At 35.5% G+C, this 21,689-nt stretch overlaps 1 protein-coding gene across 2 annotated transcripts in view; it reads right to left on the bottom strand.

Annotated features, from left to right (window-relative positions):
• The window catches only part of LOC150086404 (protein GPR107), a 118,518-nt gene that overhangs the window by 35,573 nt on the left and 61,256 nt on the right, over positions 1-21,689 (bottom strand). For both annotated transcript variants that reach the window (XM_090371361.1, XM_090371360.1), the window contains exons 6-8: positions 20,880-21,127; positions 18,192-18,296; positions 3,976-4,109 (exon numbers count right to left, since the gene is read on the bottom strand). In XM_090371361.1, the coding sequence (XP_090227487.1) occupies positions 3,976-4,109; positions 18,192-18,296; positions 20,880-21,127 (487 nt within the window). The remainder of the gene's footprint in view (positions 1-3,975; positions 4,110-18,191; positions 18,297-20,879; positions 21,128-21,689) is intronic.

Raw genomic sequence — 21,689 nt, 5'->3', positions numbered from 1 at the left:
TTTCTGCATGAGTTGGCACCATGCATTGGTGACCACTTGTTTCATTTTTCAATTTGGTAAACAAAAGGTGCTCATATGGCTTTACTTTCCCCACCTAACTTTATCTTTAAATAGATCTGCGTGCAGCTGACTGTTTCAGCAGTCGAGTTGAGCAATCAACTTCATAAATCTTTTTTCACTTCAGTGGTATGCTTTAATTGAAACTGTTTCGATACGACTTTCCTGTTTTTGCACTTCTTTCTAGATTGTAGTAAATGAATACCAGATATTCATCCGCTTTCAGAGGAAGGTACACAGCACAGCCTACTACCACCAAGTGCTCAATTTTTTCTTTTAATATCCTTTCTATTCCAGGTTTTAGTCCTACCACGACAGGGGCATTTATCAGTATTAAGTACCATAGATAGTTTTCAATAAGGAACCTCACATGCTTTCAGGTTGGTTAGTAGGTGCTCGATATGCACCCTGTAATGTCCCCTTCTAACAATAATATTGAAAGGTCATCACAATAGTATACAGCAGAGGTTCCCAAACTTTCTCGGTTCACGGCACCCTTAGTGTGTCCCAGTAATTTTTTCATGGAGCCCCTGGGCCAAAACCTAACACAGTGGTTTTTGATCTTTTAATAATCCGATTCTGTATGTGTGTATATATATATACTATATAAGTTATTATAATAATATAATTATAAACAAAATTACAATTCATAATACAAATTATACATAGTTATATAATAATTTTATTCTTTATATAGAAGTTTTATTCTTTATATAATAAAGATCAATTATAGATCACTACAAAGTTAAAAAGATACAGTACAATGGATGCCATACACCTTTTTATAATGAAATAAATATATAAATTTCAAAAAAAAAAAGTTTAAGTAACTTAAATCCAAATTACATGGCACTCCTGGAATGTTGGTGTGGCACCCTAGTGTGCTGTAGCACCCCGGTTGAAAACCAGTGGTATACAGTTTGGCATCACTTTGATTACTGCCATCCATAGGAATCAAAAATGCACATTTTTCAACACCATCACAACCTCTTCTTTCACTAGCAATGCTTGCTGTTTGTTCTTTTGCATTCATATTTTTTTATTATTGAGAAAAATATTTTTGAACAATGCACATACATACTCAGCATATCATTTTTTTCTTTTTAAATGAAACCCCACACATGAAAGATATTAGAACCTATAATACATAGAATTATAGTATATGGGCTAAAGATTCAGAAAACACTTATTGCCCTCAGACTAATTTCTATAGACTAAGTTGAGAATACAAGTAAGGTATGTTGTTCCAGAACACATAAATAGAACGGATAAATGAGGAAAAGAAAATGTTCATTCTGTGACTCTAGAGTTAGACAATGGATAGACGTTGACTGGTTGTTGCAATATTGGACTGGTTTGGAAGAGAGTGGGATAATTACTGATAACAATTAAGAAGAACAATGCCCATTGGAGTATTTATTAGTTAAGGCATGAAGCAGAAACTGAACATATATGGGACAGAGAGTAGGGTCATTAATTAACTTGACTGCCCTCTTCTAAATGCAAACTAGAGACTTGAGAGGTTTTCAGAGCACCAACCTAGAAGTGGGAACAATATTCCATGGTAGGGTGGATTTGAGATTTGTACAGAGTGAGTAGCTGCTTACAAGAAAAGTAACACTGAGTTTTTTAAAAAAAAAACAGTTTTTTTTTTTTTTTTCTTTTTGATACAAAGGAAGCAATATTGTAATTGTGCTTATTACCAAGAAAGATTAGAATACCTAACAGAAATGTGATCTTTTCTATAAATCTAAATGTCATTAAAGATGAGCATAAGGCACAGTACTCTTTTTTGCAGAAAACATGAAAGGGCTGAGTTTTAGAAGGGTTGAAATTAACTAAGTTTTCTTTGTCTCCCCCCACCCCAGGATTACCCAGAGATTGGCATTTAAGGAATTCATGGTGGATATTTGTGAAGTTGAGGCTGTTCACATAGAGCAACATTTCTCAAACTGAAAAGTGGAATGCAGTGTGCTATCATCAGCAAAACTATGGATAGAATTTCCAGTGAATGGAAGATCATTACTATACAAGAGGAAAAGAACTGAACCCTTGAATTAGAATTAGCAGAAAGTTAGATGACAGAGAGCAATCCATCTACCATCACCAGCAGTCAGAGAGAAAACTAAATACTCATTTACAAAAAAACAGTTGGCAAATCATAAGATGAAAGCTTGTTTAGAAGATCTTTATGCCAAACAGCTCACCAAAAGTCTTAGAAATGTCAAGAGCAACTGCTTGAGTTTCAAACTTTTTCAATCAGTCCAAAGATGAGTAACATATGCCAGTATAACACCAGTGGATCCATACTGGTGCTTATTGATCGAGACAAGTTTTTTTTTTTTTGGTAGTTGTTGGCGCATCGACTTCTGTGGCACCTCCCAAGGTTTTTGCAGTGCTTTGATCCAAGCCCGAGGCGGGATTTGAACCAGCGACCTTTGGGTTGCCAGACAAGCACTTTACCCACCCGGCTAGCCCGGTCGGCTCGAGACAGTTGTAGCTTGGCGGGTGGATTTCTTCATTACTTAGAATAGAATAGAGATAAGTGCAATAGTGATAACTGGATGGAAAGATTTATTCCCAAATATTCCCAAAAATTTGGGTATTGTTTCCCCATTCAGAACTTAAAGAAATTCGATTAATATGAATATAAATTTAAACTAATCCCAAAAATTAACTTCACATCTCTTTTAAGAAACTCATGGAAGAATACAGGAGGCAGTGAGTGGACTGTAATGGGTATGGTAGGAGGTAATTTACCAAGATTGTCAATACAAGAGTTAAAAGAAAAATAGGATGCTAGTAAGTTGGCTTTATGTTTAGGATGTAATAGAACCATCGAGTTTCAACAGACATGGGAGAATGGATGGAAGGATGGATGGAATTTGTGGCCAATAGGTTTAGCAAGAGACCAGATTACTTCACTACCATTTGGACAAGAAGCAAGCCTTGGAAGAAGCAAGTTTTCTATTCTAGCTTAGAACAAGATTGTTTTTATAAGTGTAAATTGTTCCTTTGCATTTTTTCTTAGCAAATCTCTTATTCCATCACATTTTCTGTCACTTGAAGCTAAAAAATCACATCTATATGCAGTATAAACACAAAATAAATGTATTACTTTTATATATTTTAAATAGATGGAAAATGGAGTACATGCATTCTTAAATACTACATATTTCTTTAGCATCTTACGTTGTCTGTTAAAAATAAATTTGGCTTTGTGCCACCCAAGCACGGTACTAAGTACTATAGGTTCTAATACCTCTCGTGTTTGGGGTTCACATAAAAAAAAAAAAAAAAAAACATACAAAGAAATTACAGTTTAATGTGACTGTATGTCTAACACTTTGTCACGTGCACTCAAGTCTGCTGTATCTTTTACATAGCAGACTGATAGTCAATTTATTAACTAAAAAACAATGAAATTTAGTGCACAATTTCAGCAAATTTTTAAAAACAAATTTGCAAATTTGTAAGAATGCACATATGTTTTTTAAGAATGGGCTCTATGGAATATGCATGTATACATAGGTCTGAAGGATATTTCTAATAGTGTCTGTTCGTGTACAAATTATCTAGGAAATATTCGATTAGGTGCTGCCACACCGACTTGAATATTTAATATGCAAACTATCATAAATAAAAGTAAGTGGAAATTTGAAAATAAAGTTTCATAATACACAATGCTCTGAACATACAATCAATAAGTAAAACAGGAGGTAAACCACTATTTTTCTCGGTCAATTCAAGCTACATTATTCTTTTTTTAACCAAGATCCTAGCTGACTTACAAAACATGTACAAAATTAATAGGACAGTAAAAATTAAAATTCTTATTAACACATTCAGCACACCTCCACCTTTTAATATCGTTCTAATACAACTTTTTTTAATATCCTTCTAACACAAACAACTTACCGTTTTCTTTTTAAGACAAAGATCCATGCCCAGCCAGTTATAAAGAATACTAAAGACATGAAGAAATATAACCTGGGAAGAGGGATTTCTCCAGCTGATAAGTAACTGTCTTCATTTCTTTCTGTGATAACCATCTAATTAAAATATAAATATTTTTAAATGTATATATATACCCCCCCCCCCAACTTCTGCAAAAAATATTTCTAACTGCAGCAGGAACCTAATCATCTCTTTCACAATGTAGTATTAATTTGTTCACGAACTATGCCGCAGTTCTCAGAATATGGCACATTATTCTAATAACAAGATAATCAACATGATTCACAAAAGTATTAAAGAATGGTTAACTGAATGCCAGAAACTTTGTTCTAGAGACTAAACATGGGTTTCACCACTTCAAGCCTCCAATAGGCAAAGTGGTGGTATTGCACCGGTGATTGCTAAGTTTCATGCCAGCCCACAGAAATCCATCAGACGGACCAATGCTGAAATCAGAGTGCCCAAGAGCATGGTGCATGACATTCTGAAAAAAGAAAAGTTTAATTCATACAAACTTCAAATCCTGCATCATCTGACCAAGGATGATCCTGATGGTTGATCCCAATATGCTGAGAAGAATCCAAACAAACATGGTATACCAGCTGAGAAAATGCATGGAGAGTCAGGGTGGACGTTGAACACATGGTGTAAATTTCAGCTTTGTAAAGATACATAGTGTAAATCCCATTGATTCCAGACTTTTCAGAGACCCCTATATTATGTATAGATAAAAGTTATTGAGAAGAGAAGAGAAAAACGAAAATGGGGGAAGACAAAATGGAAAGGTGAGGAGGTAGTACAGCTACAAATTGAAAAAGCGAAAAGCACAATAATAAAAGATAAGAAATAATACAAACGCAAGATAGAAATATATACATATATGTTAATACATATATATATTAAGTTAATAGTATAATTTTAAGCTCATAGTATTATGCCTTGTTGCATTTATATTTATTATAGTATTATTAAATACACTTTCTGGCATCTCTCATATTGTGGGATTAACTTCACAACTGGTTGTCATGATTGCAATACCAAGGTACCTGCCCACCCACTGATGAAAGGCCAACTAGCCTCGAAATGGCACCATATGAGTGGTGGTGCCCATCGAGAATAAGTAACAAGTCTTCTCCATTAGTGAAGCTTTACTTATTCAAGGAAGTAAAATACATGGTAACTCATGAAAGATGATCACAATATGAGATACAAATTAAAACGATGCCTTTACACTACAATTGTAGTTTTTGTTTAAGAGCTATCTATGGTGTATCTACACCTATAGTTTATAATACAATGTATATAAGTATACTGTCACATACTGCACAATCCTGGAATCTCTTCAAGTTTCAACAACCAGAATTGCATGAAAAACGACAATACAGTCAGTCCTTGTATGACATGTATTTACACTACACGAATTCGATCATACAAGATTTATAAATAGGGGAACGATATCTTATATAACACGAACCGAATACGATTGTGCACGATTCGCCTTTGTGTTTACAAGAAATGGCAGTCGAATGCAGAATCACCCCCAACCGAACGCAACACGATAGGAATGAAGAGAAGATTCTGAAAATGTATTTATGTTTTTTATATCAGTGAAGGGGGAAACACATTTCGGTATAATCGCAAATGCAATTAGATTGAGTTTACTGCCAGTTTATAACAGATTCCACTAGCAGAAATGCAACTGGAAATTGTTTTAATTTTTTTATGGTAGTAAACCCTAGAAATGTGCTTTAGTAAAATGTGAGGTGTTAATAGTGTATCTGTGCCTTTACAGTGTTGTTTATTCAGTTGCTACACGCGCACAGCTTTGTTTATGTGTATCAAGCGTGCCTCCTCATTTTGTAATTGTGCTTAATTCCCTAAAAATGAGTAAAATACTTAAAAGGTGTGAAAAGGAAGCATCCTGGTGAAGACACTGCAGATTCAGAGAGAAAAAGAAAAGCAATATCGATAAACAGAGGTGGACTGGGTCAAAAATTCTTACCCGGGAAAATTTATAGTGGCCTCATACTACGGTTTATGGCCAAAATCACACCGGCCTCCGGGGTTTCCCCGGTAAGGCTTATGGCCAGTCCACCTCTGTCGAAAAAAAATATGAAATTGTGAAACACTTTGAGCGAAATGAAAGACCGTGTGATATTGCACATGCTACAGACCTAAATGAGGCAACGCCGAGAATTACAAAGAATGCAGAGAAAATAAAAACAACTTTCATAGCAGGAACAACTCAAAGTGTAATTAAAATCTATTAGATTAAGACACAAAGAATTGGAAGAGATGGAACGGCTGTCATCTGTTTGGATAGAAAATCAAACAAAAAACAAGTTTGCTTACGATAGAAGCAAAAGCATTAGCAATATTTTATTATGTAATAGTCATAATAAAATACTTACGTATTTTATTACGATTATTTATTGTGTTTGGTAATGTTTTGGTTACAAATGTGTGTTCAATTTTGGGTGATCGGCACTTAACCCTATTTTTCCCATAGGGACTGTTGTTTACGTAGCACGATTTTGCATTGCACGAGGGTTTCTAGGAACACAACTATCGTGCTATACGAGGACTGACTCTACAGTGTCCTCTGTTTCTAACATAAAGTATGGCCATGGCAAAGTAAAAATATAAGTAAAAAGATAAGGAAGGATATATAAAAAAGCTTGCATGTAATTTACAGTTGACACAACGAAGGAATTGAATCATATCATTGGTCACGTCATCGCTGGAGATTTGGGTATTGTTTCCCCATTCAGAACTTAAAGAAATTCGATTAATATGAATATAAATTTAAACCAATCCCAAAAATTAACTTCACATCTCTTTTAAGAAACAACTTTATCAAGACCTCTTAGATTATTGTATACTTTTGGCTTACAAGCACAACACCCCCAGTTGAATCATTCTAGATGTGGTTAACACTGTTTTCTACAAACTTGTCAAAAATTATTCTAAAATTAAGTCTTAATCTGTTATTAATAAATGTTTTTAATATTAAAACTTAACCAAAATTAAAATGCAGTTACACAAATTACAAAAACATTTTATTATTACCCACGTGGATAAGCATCCAACAATTATGCATTCGTCTGCAAGACTTTCTGCTTTTACCTTAAAGAAGGAACTTCAGTCTAGTGACTCTTATAAATCCCACAATGGTCACTACCAAAAATAATATTGGCTTTGAACAAAATATTGAAATTATATATAAATAATTTTAACTTCCTTTATGTATATATCATACTCAAATTCCACAAAACGCCAGTTAGTTTCGGGTTTAATACCTCCTCTAAAAACAGTCATGCCCAGGTTCCTGGCAAAACCCATTCTGGACATACTACCCAATTTTTCTTCAGTGTATCAGTCTATCGACTGGTTTGCCCCTTTGATGAGCTGTCTCCATTTCTCCCAGTCTTGTGCTAGGTGTTTCACTTCTGCACAGCTTTGAAGCCCAGTTTCCTTCAGAATTGTATTTATGATAGTGTTTCTTGGTCTTCCTTGTTTTCTTTTTCCCGATATTTTGCCTTCCAGCACATCCAGTAACATCCCTCTATGCCTCATGTCCGATCATGTGTGTCCGAACCATTGTAGCCTTTGTCTTCTGATTCTTCTTAGCAATTCTCTTTTTTCTCCTACACGTTGTTGTTTGTTTTACAACTACCCAATAGTAAAATTATTCTTAATAATCTACTAGTTTTAAATAAATAGCACACCTGTAACATTACAGATATACAAACATTTGACTTCCATAGTCTTTTCACCAGCATCAATCTGGATAATCTAAATAACATTCTTCATAAAATTTATTGGAAACACAAACATATAATCAAATGTAATGCCATCTGCTACAATAATCTGGTCAAACTGCATATTTTTATCAATTTTGTCTTTGACAGAAATACCATTTTTATCAACAAATTCAAGGTACACCAATGGGCAGTAGGGGATCATGTATTATGGCACATTTATACCTTTATTGGTTTGAAATTTCCTTTCCCAAGAACATTATATTCTTTAGACACGTTGACAACATACGTGCATTTAACTATCCTAATTTTCTTGAAGATTTTGGCTATCTATATCCCCAAGAACTTTTGTTGGAAAAAACCAATCCTTGTGACCACACAGCTAATTACATGAACTTGGATAAGTATTAATGATGGGTCTACTATTATTAACATTTACAATAAATGTGATGCCTTTAAAATTAATGTGGTAAACTTTACTCATTGGCTATCAAATATTTCTAAAAATGTCCATTCTAATATTATTCTTTCTCAGAGTCTAAGAAGTGCTACTATATGTAACAACTGTAATATTGTGATTAATAACATTAGAAAATGTTATTAATTTCGTACATTCTTCAATAAACTGTTGTTTATTGAAGAATGTACGAAATTGAAGAATGAAGGAAAATTTTTATATTCCTTACTTGGCTAATAATTTTATTTTTTTTTTTTTTCAGTTAATTCATTTCCCCTATCTCATTTGTTTAGGTATTTAGCATTAGTAGAGGCATATGATGCAAGAAAGCAAGCTTATACAGCAAAAAAAAAAAAAAAAAAAAAAAAAACAAAAGAAAAAAAAAAGTGTATTTTTGTATATAACACACCTAGTTGCTACTGTATTCTTTGGCGGAAAACTACGGTGGAAACCTACGAATGCAATTTGCAGGATGCTTGTATATGAACACTAACTTATCCACTGGGGATGTCTTCTTATTAAATTTTTATTTCTTTTTTTTTAGATGTTTTTATTTATTTATTTCATTTATTTCGTTTTGTGGTAGGACAACAGCATCTTATTGGTGATATTTCATATTTTGGCCAAAGCATTTGGCTTGGGTGCTGGTCTAAATTATCTCCCCTTTTGGCATTTAATTCAGTTTACTTTTGCCTTACTTTTATTTTACTCAAATATTAGTGCCAATGAACTTTCAGCTCAGGAAGAACTAAATGCTAGTGAGCATACAGAATCCACTGATAATCTATAACCTTCCTGTACATTTTTTTTCCCCTATGTCACCAGAGTCTTCAGTTCATTTCCATTCATTCTGATCTATACCTTGAACAATAGATAATATAATTTAGAAATGATAATTTACAAGTGTGTGATTTTCCATGAATATTTGAAATGAACCAGTCTTTTACCACATGGATAATGCAAAGTTAGTTTATTAATTAAATGCTTTGATGTAATTCCTAAATGTGACATTTCAGGATCCATGCCACCTCCCATCATCAAAGCATTATTATTGTGGCCTAAACCAGGGTTTGAGTTTTTAGCTCAGGAAGAACCAAATGCTAGTGAGCATACATGAAATCAGATGAGATGTAGGATACAGAATCCATTAATAATTCATAATTATCCTGTGCATATTTCTTCTCTCTTGTCAGGATCATCAGTTCATTTTGGTCTTTACCTTGAACAACAGATAATATAATTTGGGAATGACACTACTGATGACTGTCCAGGGATTAATACAGTCTGTCCTCGTATAGCACGATAGTTGCGTTCCTAGAAATCCTCGTGCAATGCAAAATCGTGCAATATAAACAACAGGCCCTATGGGAAAAGTAGGGTTAGGTGCCGACCACCCAAGATTGAACACACATTTGGAACCAAAACATTACCAAACACAATAAATAATCGGGTAATTTTAATCGTTATAAAATACTTACGTATTTTATAACGATTAAAATTCGTAATAAAAATAATATTATATTATAATAAAGTATTTTTAGTATTTTTTAATACTAAAAAAGTATTTTTTACGGATAAAATACGTATTTTATTCGTAAAAAATTTATTATATTAAATAAAATAGTCGTAATAAAATACTTACGTATTTTATAATACGTAAGTATAAATTATAATACGTAAGTCGTAATAAAATATTGCTAATGCTTTTGCTTCTATCGTAAGCAAACTTGCTTTTTGTTTGATTTTCTATCCAAAGAGATGACAGCCGTTCCATCTCTTCCAATTCTTTGTGTCTTAATCTAATCGATTTTAATTACACTTTGAGTTGTTCCCGCTATGAAAGTTGTTTTTATTTTCTCCGCATTCTTTGTAATTCTCCGCGTTGCCTCATTTAGGTCTGTAGCACGTGCAATATCACATGGTCTTTCATTTCGCTCAAAGCGTTTCACAATTTCATATTTTTTCTCTATCGACAGAAGCGGACTGGCCATAAGCCTTACGGGGGAAACCACGGTGGGCCGGAGGCCGGTGTGATTTTGGCCATAAACCGTAGTATGAGGCCACTATAAATTTTCCCGGGTAAGAATTTTTGACCCAGTCCGCCTCTGTTTATCGGTATTGCTTATTTTTTTTCTCTCTGAATCTGCAGTGTCTTAGCCAGGACGCTTCCTTTTCACACCTTTTAAGTATTTTACTAATTTTTAGGGAATAAAGCACAATTACAAACGAGATGGCACGCTTGATACACATAAACAAAGCTGCGCGCGTGTAGCAACTGAATAAACAACACCGTAAAGGCCGAGATACACTATTAATTAACACCTCACATTTTACTAAAGCACATTTCTGGGGGTTACTACCATAAAACAATAAAAACAATTTCCAGTTGCGTTTCTGCTAGTGGTATCTGTTATAAACTGGTAGTAAACTCCATCTAATTGCATTTGCGATTATATCGATAGCTGGAATTGTGTTGGTTTTTACGTTATTATGGTGAAATGTGTTTCCCCTTCACTGATATAAAACACATAAATACATTTTCAGAATCTTCTTCGTTCCTATCGTGTTGCGTTCAGTTGGGGTGATTCCGCATTCGACTGCCATTTCTTGTAAACACAAAGGCGAATCGTGTATAAGCGAATTCGGTTCGTGTTATATAAGATAACGTTCCCCTATTTATACATCGTGTATGATCGAATTCGTGTAATGCAAACACGTGTTATACGAGGACCGACTGTATTTGAAATGAATCACTATTTTACCACATAGATAGTGTAAAGTCAGTTTACTAACTAAATACTTTAGCGATTCTTCATGAATTAAGAATCTGCAGATAGAGGAACCACTAGGTGGTAGTGATCACAGTGTGCTGAAGTGGAATTTACTCAAAGAGGTAACTACCATCAGGGGTAAAGGGAAGGGTTATTGCTTTCGTAAAGGCAACTACGATGGCCTGAGACAGTATTTAAATTGTATACAGTGGGACCAAGTGATGATGTTACCAGCAGCAAATTCAAAATGGGAAGCATTCAAAGAACTTATCTTGGAAGCTACTAGGCTTTACATACCAACTAAGAAATATTGTTTAAGGTTTACGCCTAAATGGATGTCAGATGAACTAATGAGACATATAGCAGAGAAGAAAAATGCTTGGGATACATATAAATTAACATGTGAAACAGAAGCCTATGATAGATATAAGATGATCTGTAACCAAGTTACAAAGGAGGTTAGGCAGGCGAAGGCAGATTACAAGAAATCTTTGGCAAAGGATGCAAAGAGTTCTTTTCTTATGTAAACTCTAGAAGGAAGGGGATGAATCAGATAATCAGATTGGTCCACTTGATATCGATGGTTCAACTGTTGATGATCCTGCTCAGGTAGCTAACAAACTAAATGAATATTTTGCATCGACATTCACACATGAGGAGTTATTCAGCGAGGGGAATACCAGATAGAATGCCAGAGGTGTATTCAACTCTGGCAGTAAGCTAGATAATCTTGTAATAACTGAGAGTAAAGTGGAGGAGACATTGTTGAAGATAAACACAAGAAAGGCACCTGGGGTGGATGGGATCTATCCAGTTATATTAAAGGTGGCAGCAAAGGAAGTAAGCAAACCCTTAGCCATAATTATGAGAGCTTCCTTGGATTCAGGGGAGGTACCCATAGACTGGAGATGTGCAAATGTGACCCCAATTCACAAAGGAGGATCAAAAGCTGACACAAGTAATTATAGACCTGTTAGTTTAACGTCTGTTCCAGGAAAATTAATGGAGGCACTGGTTAAGGAAGCACTGCAGGATCATCTGGACAAGACTTCAGTTATAGCTCGGATACAGCATGGTTTTGTTAAGGGGAAGCCTTGCCTGACCAATTTGATTGGATACTATAATGCAGTCACAAAAGAACTGGATGCAGGGAATAACTTTGATATTGTATACTTGGATCTTAGAAAGGCTTTTGATACTGTTGCACATGGAAGACTGCTGCACAAATTGGAGCAGTGTGGCATTGGAGGCTGTTATTTTGGGTTTTTTTAGGAGCATTAGCAACTAAGGCCATATTGCTCCGGGAATATGCGGTGGTCATTCCCTGACCTTTCCGCATCCTCCGTATTTGGTGGTGACGGGCTCGAACCCCGGTCTAATCAAGAAGCGTGTGCTACGCACTGCTGCTCCTTCCCACCTGGCTACGGAGGCGCGTGGCATTGGAGGCAAATTGCTGCTAGGGATAAAGGGGTGGTTGAGGGGGAGAAGACAGAGAGTGGTAATCAATAGACACTGCTCATCGTGGCTTCAAGTTATTAGTGGAGTCCCTCAGGGTTCAGTGTTAGATCCATTATTGTTTTCTGTATTTATAAACAATATTGATGATGGTATATCAAGCTTAATGTCCAAGTTTGCAGACGATACAAAAGTTGGCAGGGTTGTTAAGGACACTACTGATGCTATGCTGCTGCAACAAGATCTGGAAACGTTGAGCAGATGGGCTGAGAGATGGCAAATGAAGTTTAATATTGACAAATGTAAAGTACTGCATATGGGAAACAGCAACCCCCAGAGCAATGTATCAACTCTGTGGTACTACACTGACAGTTGTAGAGAATGAAAAGGACCTGGGTGTTATTGTGCAGGCAGATATGAAGTTTTCTGAGCAGTGCAGATGGGCTGTAAGAGTAGCTCATGGTGTCTTGTCAATGATATACAGGAATTTCTCTAGAAGGGATAAGGAAGTGATTATTCCTTGTATAAGGCAATGGTCAGGCCACACCTTGAGTACTGTATACAGGTCTGAAGGCCTCATTTCAAGAAGGACGTAGAGCTGCTGGAACAAGTACAGAGAAGGGCAACAAGGTTAGTGAATGGAACAAAGGGCTGCTCTTACGAAGAAACGCTTAAGTTTTGCAAATTACAGTGTCTGGAGACTAGGCACCAGCGAGGTGATCTGATAGAGGTGTATAAAGCCTTGAATGGTTTGAGCATGCTCAATGCTGATGGGATTCTGCCTCTTGCTCAGAATAATCACCTGAGAGGGCATAAATTCAAATTGAGGAAAGGCAGATGCAGGATAGATGTCCGGAAATTTGTCTTTAGTCAGCGGGTAGTTGGTTGGCGGAACAGACTTCCATCCTTGTTGTTGAAGTTGATAGCCTAAATAAATTTATGGCTCAGCTGGACAGGTATTTCGAACGAACGGAGGGGTGAAGTAGAAGTTTCCCCCCCCCCCCCGGCTGATGCTGCATAAGCTTGCTTTCTTGCATCATATGCCTCTACAAATGCTAATGCTAATAGAGAAAAATCAAATATTATTAAAAACAGATATTTTCAAAAGTTAATTAAGCTATATTTTGTGACACTAGTTTTAAACTTCTTGTCCATGACACTTGAAGACTGTCCACATGGCTGTCGGCCACACATAGACTTTGTTTTAGTCCTGTATGGTCTAATGATCGGATCTGACAAGGATCCTAAAACATCACTGTTTTAATAAGTTTAGGAATTAGGTCAAAGCACATAATTAATAAACAAATTTTGCATTACCTATGGTAAAAGAGTAATTCATTTCAAATATTAATCCCTGAACAATCTCTTTTTAATGGTATATATATATATAAAAAAAAAAAAAAATTGGTTTCCAGAATAACTTCCTTAAATATTTCCAATTTAGCAAATTGTTAAATTTAACATTTGGTCCACTAAAAAGAACAAATTATGTCTAAGATCAATGTAACTAATTTTCTTTGAGAATAGTTACTTCTTTAAATCTTCTTTAAACCTCCTTTAAAACTCTACTAAAGATGTCACTTCAATACATTGTGTTAATAACTGATGGATCTTTACAGATCAAGAATATTTATTTCCCTTTTAGTAGTAGTAGAAGTAGTAGCATGTGATGCAAGAAAGCAAGTGTATGAGCTTATGCAGCATCAGCCAAAAAAAAAAAAAAAATCACACCATTCCCTCCAAATGCCTGTCCAGTTCCTCTTTAAATTTATTTAACCTATCAACTTCCACAACGACAGATGGAAGTTTGTTCCAGCAATTAACCAGCCGCTGGCTAAAGGCAAATTTCCGCACATCTATTCTACATCTGTCTTTTCTTAATTTGAATTTATGCCCCCTTAGGTTCGTAATCTGAACAAGTGGAAGGATCCCATCAGAATTCAGCGTGCTCAACCCATTCTTTACTAAGTTCAGCATGTTAGTGGTATCACTGAAATGCTGATATCGGAAGCATGTCATCCAGGAATTTCAGAAGTGCCCTACTACTAGGTGAGTGCCCAATCCACAAGCTCCAGTCAATCTCTGGAAAATTCCATAACAAGACATTCTGATTTGCTTACCCATTCTATTTTATGCAAAAGATGTTCATTATACTTATCATATTAATATAATCTATATTTTATATAACACTCTCATCTTTGTTTTCCCAATGATTATGTCACACCATACTGATTCAATATAGTTATCTACTATATGAGTGTCTTGAATCTATACTATGCTGCCACTTTATTAGATACACCCCCTGCTGTGTACACAAATGGTTTGTCCCACAACATTGCAAGTCACATGACCACAGTTGTGGATATAAATGCAGCAGAACAACCTTTCTAGTATCAGTTAAGCGTACAAACCGTAGCAAGAATGGGGAAAAGGAGTGATCTATTGGACTTCGAACGTGGCATGGTAGTAGGTGCAAGATGGACTGGACAAAACATTTCTGAAACGGCAGCTCTCCTGAACTTTTCACGCACCATACTTTCAAGGGTGTATCAAGAATGGTGCAACGAACAGAAAACATCCTCTCAACAGCACTCCTGTGGAAGAAAATTGCTTGTTGATGAGAGAGGTCAGAGGAGGATGGCTAGAATTGTGCAAGCAAACAGACGGGTCACAATGTCACACATCACATCAGAATACAACCTTGGTGCACAGAACAAAATATTGCAACGGACTACTAGTTGCACTTTGTCGCGAACGGGCTACAACAGTCGACAGTCACATCGTGCACCTTTGTTATCAATGAAAAACAAGAAAGCACGCCTCCTGTGGGCACAGCAACACCAGCACTGGACTATCAAGGATTGGAAAACAGTTGCTTGGTCTGACGAGTCAAAGTTCCTGGTGCATCATGTTGATGGAAGGATCAGAATTTGGCGAAAACAACATGAATCCATGGACCCATCATGTCTGATGACTACTGTTCAAGGTGGTGGGGGCAGTGTTATGGTGTGGGGAATGTTTTTTGGCACACATTGGGTCCATTGATACCCATAGATTCACGTCTGAATGCCACATCGTACCTAAACATCGTTGCTGACCAAGTGCATCCGTTCATGTTGACAGTTTATTCTCAGTCAGATGGTTACTTACAGCAGGATAATGCGCCGGTGCACAAAGCCCGAATCACTATGGAATGGTTCCAGGAACACGACAATGACTTTTCTTTGCTGCAGTTGTTGTTATTTGGTTTTTAGGAGCATTAGCAACTAAGGCCATATTGCTCCGGGAATATGCGGTGGTCATTCCCTGACCTTTCCGCATCCTCCGTACTTTGCTGCAGTGGCCCGCTCAGTTTCCCAGATCTCAATCCTATTGAACATCTTTGGGAAGAGCTGGAAAGGGCTGTTCGCTGCAGGCCTACTCCTCCGTCGAATCTCAAGGAACTGCATGATACACTCATGTCTGCATAGTACTCCATTCCTGCACAACATTTTCAGCATCTTGTTCAATCCGTGACTAGACGAATTTAGGCTGTTTTGAAGGCTAAAGTAGGCTTGACATGCTACTAGATAGGTGTACCTAATAAAGTGGCCGCACAGTGTATATGCTTGGCAAGTAGAAGCATCATTCCTCCTGCACATACTGCACTTTCTATGCTCAAATTTTGCATTGTATATTAGAACAGTTGAATTTTCTGATATTCCTATGAGTACTTCACTTGTTGATTTAACTAGTATCTAAAATTTATAAAATTCATCAATTACACTCTTACCATTAGGTCCCTTTTACATTTTTGACTAACATCCCCATGTATTTTCTTATAACATTATAGCAGTACTACAGGAATTTTTGTTTTATCTTCCCAATTCATACAAAATATCACTTCTACTGGTACATCTTTCTCTGCCATCAGAATGCTCTCTTCGCAAAGAGCACATATTCATCGAATAAATGCATGTATTATCCCCCACCACCACCACCACCAGTTTTCCTAAACCCTTAAGGCTTTTTCAATGATATTGGCAAAGACTCTTCACCACCTTTGTTCAAATGTATGCCATCTCTACAAAACAGGTCCCTTCTACTTATGTGGGCATAAAAATTTACTCCCAAAAGCCTTGCAGGGTCCCTCATGTCATGAGTCAATTTGCAAGGTTTTCAGCATATAGTCTCTCCAATTGTATCCAGGCAGAATTACATGCATATATACATACATACACCTTCTCATATAATTTGCAGCATATTTTAAATACTGTCCCATACTTATTCAACAAATTATCAGCTTGTGCACAATTAATTTTGACAATTCCCGCATGCTCTCTATAACCCCCATTAAAACTGACAACCTGTTGGAAATATCAACATTAGCTCTGGGCAGATATATTGTTATTGTAATGTTTGGCTCTAGTTCAACTATTCTTATTAAAAAAAAAAAAGTTATCCATTTTCCCTGACAACAGAATTCCCCAATAAAAATATGTCCTTTTGAACCAGATCAGTTTGCACCTGGTCATTCTGGCTTGGGGTCTGAATCAGGAATACATCATGTGGCAAGTCACTAGGTACTTGAATCCCTGAGGAGCCTCCTTTTTTATGTCTCCATGGCAGCCTCTTGCTTTTTCAGTGATTCAATTTCATCCAGCAACAAACCAAGTTTTATTCAGCACACTCCTTAATTGTCGATTGTCTGCTGGCATACAAAAATTCAATCATCAGTTAAACTTTTATTTTTCTTGTGTGGAGGAAATCCTGAGCCAAACTATGGAAACCCAGCATCTCTAGAACGAGTACAGAGAAGGGCAACAAGATTGGTGACAGGAACAAAAGGGTTCTCTTACCAGGAGAGGCTTAAATTCTGTAAGTTGAAGCATCTGGAGATTAGGCACCTGCAAGGTGATCTGATTGAGGTGTATGGTTTGAGTGGTTTTAGCAGGCTCAATGCTGACAGAATACTTCCGCTTGCTCAGATTAAGAACCCAAGGGGGCACAGATCAAAGTGAGGAAAGACAGTTGTAGAATAGATGGACGTTAGTTTGCCTTTAGCCAGTGGGTAGTTGATTGCTGGAACAGACTTCCATCTGTTGTTGTGGGAGTTAATAGCTTAAATAAATTTAAGGCTGAATTAGATGAACATTTGGAGTGACCATATGGGTGAAATAGAAAGTGGTTTTTTTTTTTTTTTTTTTTTGGCTGATGCATATTTTAAGCTTGCTTTTTTTTGAATCATATGCCTTAACTAATGCTAATGCACATTTTTATCCTTTTCTGGAATGAGTTTCATGAACATATCTGGGCCCTGAAACCAGATATGTGGAGTGAGTTTCATCATGACATTTTGAAGAGTTGTAAAAAGGAAAACTATGTACTTTTTTTCATTACAAAGTTTTCATTTTTGTAATGAAAACTTTACTGCATTACAAAGTTTACATTGCAAAGTTTTCATTTTTACAAATCTTCAAAATGTCATGATGAAACTCACTCCACAGAACCCACCACTAGCAGCAGGATGTAGTTCAGACATACCTAGTCTCAGGGCCCAGATATGTTCATGAAACTCATTCCAAAAAAAAGGATAAAAAATGTATATTTGTTAACAATGAAAAAGAAAGTGATCATAAACACTGAACCAAGAAGAAGCTAACAAACTAATAATCAAATTTTCATTGTATACACTTAATATAATCTCATTATTAAATTAAAAATTAACCTTAGTATTAAATTATTTTTACTTACTGAAAGATTTACTACAGCGGGTGATAATTTTCCATAATTTTCACAGTTGTGAAAATATAGATTGTAGAGTCCTTCATACTTTTCATCTTCTACTAACACGCTAAACTGTAAAAGAAAAAATAGTCAAAACAACCTGAAAGCTTCAAACTAGAAAAATATTTTCTTATATTTCTGTTTACTTTCAGAAATTTCCTCTTTAAAACTATACTTAAATTTTGCACATTTTACTGTGCACAATTATAAACAGATAAATATCCAAAACTGCAGCTGACATATTAAGAAAAGCATTTAATGACTTTAATATACAATTTATACAAAACAACAATAGGAGCACTGGCTTATCACCACAAATTTCAATCAATTCCATATTTTGCCTGGAAAAACAGACAATAAAAGTGTGCTTGCACAACATTCAAATCTGCTTGGTTAGTACCACTTGGTTCAAATGTGATAGTGAAGACATTGCTTAATTTTAACTTCTTTGGGCTGTAGATCTCCAACAACAAGGTCTCTACATTCTTCTCAACAGAAATATGGCAAAGAACAACATTAATAATCATTTATAAACATAATTATAAATTTTTGACAAATACATATTCAAATCAAATGTGGTCTTGAATATTCCACAGTTTGCATTTAGCTGTGCGAGCTATCAAAGAGCAAATATAACTTTTTACATATCCAGTGTATGTTTGGTTGAACATAATTAAATAATACACTTGTATTAAAACTATAAAAATGCATTGGTTAGCACGTCTTGTTTCTGAATAAATCAGTATTCAAACCGCCTCCTTTAATATAACTGGAGAGATGCCATCAACCCCAGGTGCCTTTCTTATGTTTAACTTCGACAATTTCTCCTCCACTTTGCTCAGTTATTACAAAATCATTAAGCAGCCTATTACAGTTTGATAAACTTCTGGCATTCTCCTCCCTTAACTCCTTGTGTCGTAATGTAGATGCAAAATAATCATTCAGATTGTCAGCTATCTGAGCAGGATCAACAAGTCGAACCATCAATATCAAGTGGACCAGTTTGATTCATTCCCTCCCTTCTAGAATTTATATAACTAAAGATATTCTTGCTGTTTTTTTTAGCATCCTTTGCCAAAGATTTTTTGTAATCTGCCTTTGCTTGCCTAACCTCCTTTGTGATTTGATTACAGACTAGCTTATATCTACCATAGGCTTCTGTGTCATCTGATAATATGCATCCCATGCATTTTTCTTCTTTTCCACAAGTCCCAGTTCATCTGACATCCACTTAGGCCTAAATCTTGATTTATTTATTTATTTATTTGGTTTTTAGGAGCTTTAGCAACTAAGGCCATATTGCTCCAGGATATGCGGTGGTCATTCCCTGACCTTTCCGCATCCTCCATATTTGGTGGTGACGAGCTCGAACCCCGGTCTAATCAAGAAGCGTGTGCTACGCACTGCTGCTCCTTCCCACCTGGCTACGGAGGCGCCTCCTAAATCTTGAACAGCATTTCTTAGTTGGCATGAAAAGCCTAGTTGATTCCACAATTACTTCCTTGAATGCTTCTCATTTAGTATTTGCTGTTGGTAACAACATCAGTTGGTCCCACTGTATAGAATTTAAAAAAACTGTGTGAGACCACTGTAGTCACCTCTACAAAAGCAAAAACTCTTCCCTTTATCCCCGATGATTATTATGTCTTTAAGTAAATCCCACATCAGTACACTGTGATCACTACCACCCAGTGGTTCCTTTATCAGCAAATTCTTAATATAAGGAAGGATCTGATTTCCATTCCACCAGATGGAAGTCTGATTCAACAATCAATTAGTTTCTGGCTCAAAGCATATTTTCACACATCTAGCCTGAAATCATAATTTTTCAATTTAAATTTGCTCCCTTATGTACATCATCAAAAAGAGTAAGGATGCCGACAGCATTTAGTTCACTCAACACATTTAAAGCCTTAAACACTTCTGCTCTTTCTTTTATAGGTTTACATTGTGATATCTTATTACCCTGATATTACCCTCTTATTATCCCCATAAATATACTTTCAAATATGAAAGTATATTTGCTATAAGAAATCAACTACCTCCAAAGTTCCCTTTTCAAGAAATCCAAAGTTCCCTTTTCAAGAACATAAAGAAAACCTAAAAACATAACTCCCAGTGAATTCCAAGAACTGTTTTCAACTGATGAAGAAGACAAACAAATCCTTAAGTTTTAAAAGGTCAATAACAATGTATATAATCACAAATATATATGTAATAAATTATAAATATATACTGGTTGATTAATTAAAATACTAATAAATATGCAAGTCTTTCTAGCCTGCAATCATCATTTTTAAATTTAAATTTGCTCTCTCATGTACATCATGAAAAAGAGTAAGGACGCCGACAGCATTTATTCACTCAACACATTTAAAGCCTTAATTCAAGTTTACGGTTTTATGTTCAGTTGAGCTTAAAAAAATTTTTAAGCAATGTTTTTTTGTGCTTGAAAGGTTGACTTATGTCAGAATATACAGTAATATGAGAAAAGGGGTTTTTTTTTTGTTTTTTTTTGTGATAGATGCAGTTTGATTTCTTGTATCATCAACATGTCATTTTAATGCCCTAGCAAATTTGTAATTACAAATCAGAAAGAAATTAAACAAAAACTAACACTTTCAGTTTAAAGCATAACTGATATCTAAATATTACCTGTAAACTATAATATGCTGTTTCATCAACTGACTTTTTACCTACAGGCATATCTACAGAATGGCAAATAATTTCTGCCAGTTCCTTGCTTTCAGTAGTTGCTTCTTTTTCATCCTTCGTTTCTGATTTATCAATAACATCCCCATTGTTGCTCTTCTCTTTGTTTTCCTCCTGATTCTGCAGTTCATTTCTTTTATCATCAATTATCTTATTTTTATTTTGCTCATCTTTCTGATTTGCAGAAGTAACTGAAAAAAATTTAAATAAGAATAATTTATATAATTTCTACACAATTAAAAACTTGAAAACTTTTGAATTTTATAGATGAAACCACTTCTAATAATTAACAAAAGCATCTGATTTTTGTCATTAATAAAGATAAATAAAGACAAATACAGAACAGTCAGTTGTTTTCAGACTGAGACAGTAAAATAAAGCACATGCTTACACAAAACTGGTTTAATAAAAACTAAAAATAGTTGTTGTTGGTATGAAGGTTTTTGGCACAAGAAATACTAAAGCTAAATTGTGCCTGTTCACATACTGGTCAGTTTAATGGGTACACTGAACTAAGAAAGAGTAGCATCTCCTTAACTCCTCAGAAGGGCATTAAGTCATTGAGGCACAGATGCCATGACGCTGACATATAGAGACCATCACATTCTGCAGTATCCTGAAATCTGGATGGCAGTAGCAGATCATTGTCACAAATAGCTCATTTACACCTCATCCTGCTGATACTCAATCAAATCAATCTGGTCATTGAACTGGTCAATGAAGTATGATAAACTCATTCTCATGTTCCTGGAC

This window comes from Mastigoproctus giganteus, chromosome 4 (assembly GCF_048544385.1).
Source record: "Mastigoproctus giganteus isolate SK-2022 chromosome 4, ASM4854438v1, whole genome shotgun sequence".
NCBI classification, from domain to species: domain Eukaryota; kingdom Metazoa; phylum Arthropoda; class Arachnida; order Uropygi; family Thelyphonidae; genus Mastigoproctus; species Mastigoproctus giganteus.
The sequence above is the reverse complement of the archived record's forward strand: the minus strand, read 5'-3'. Positions and strand labels throughout refer to the sequence as shown.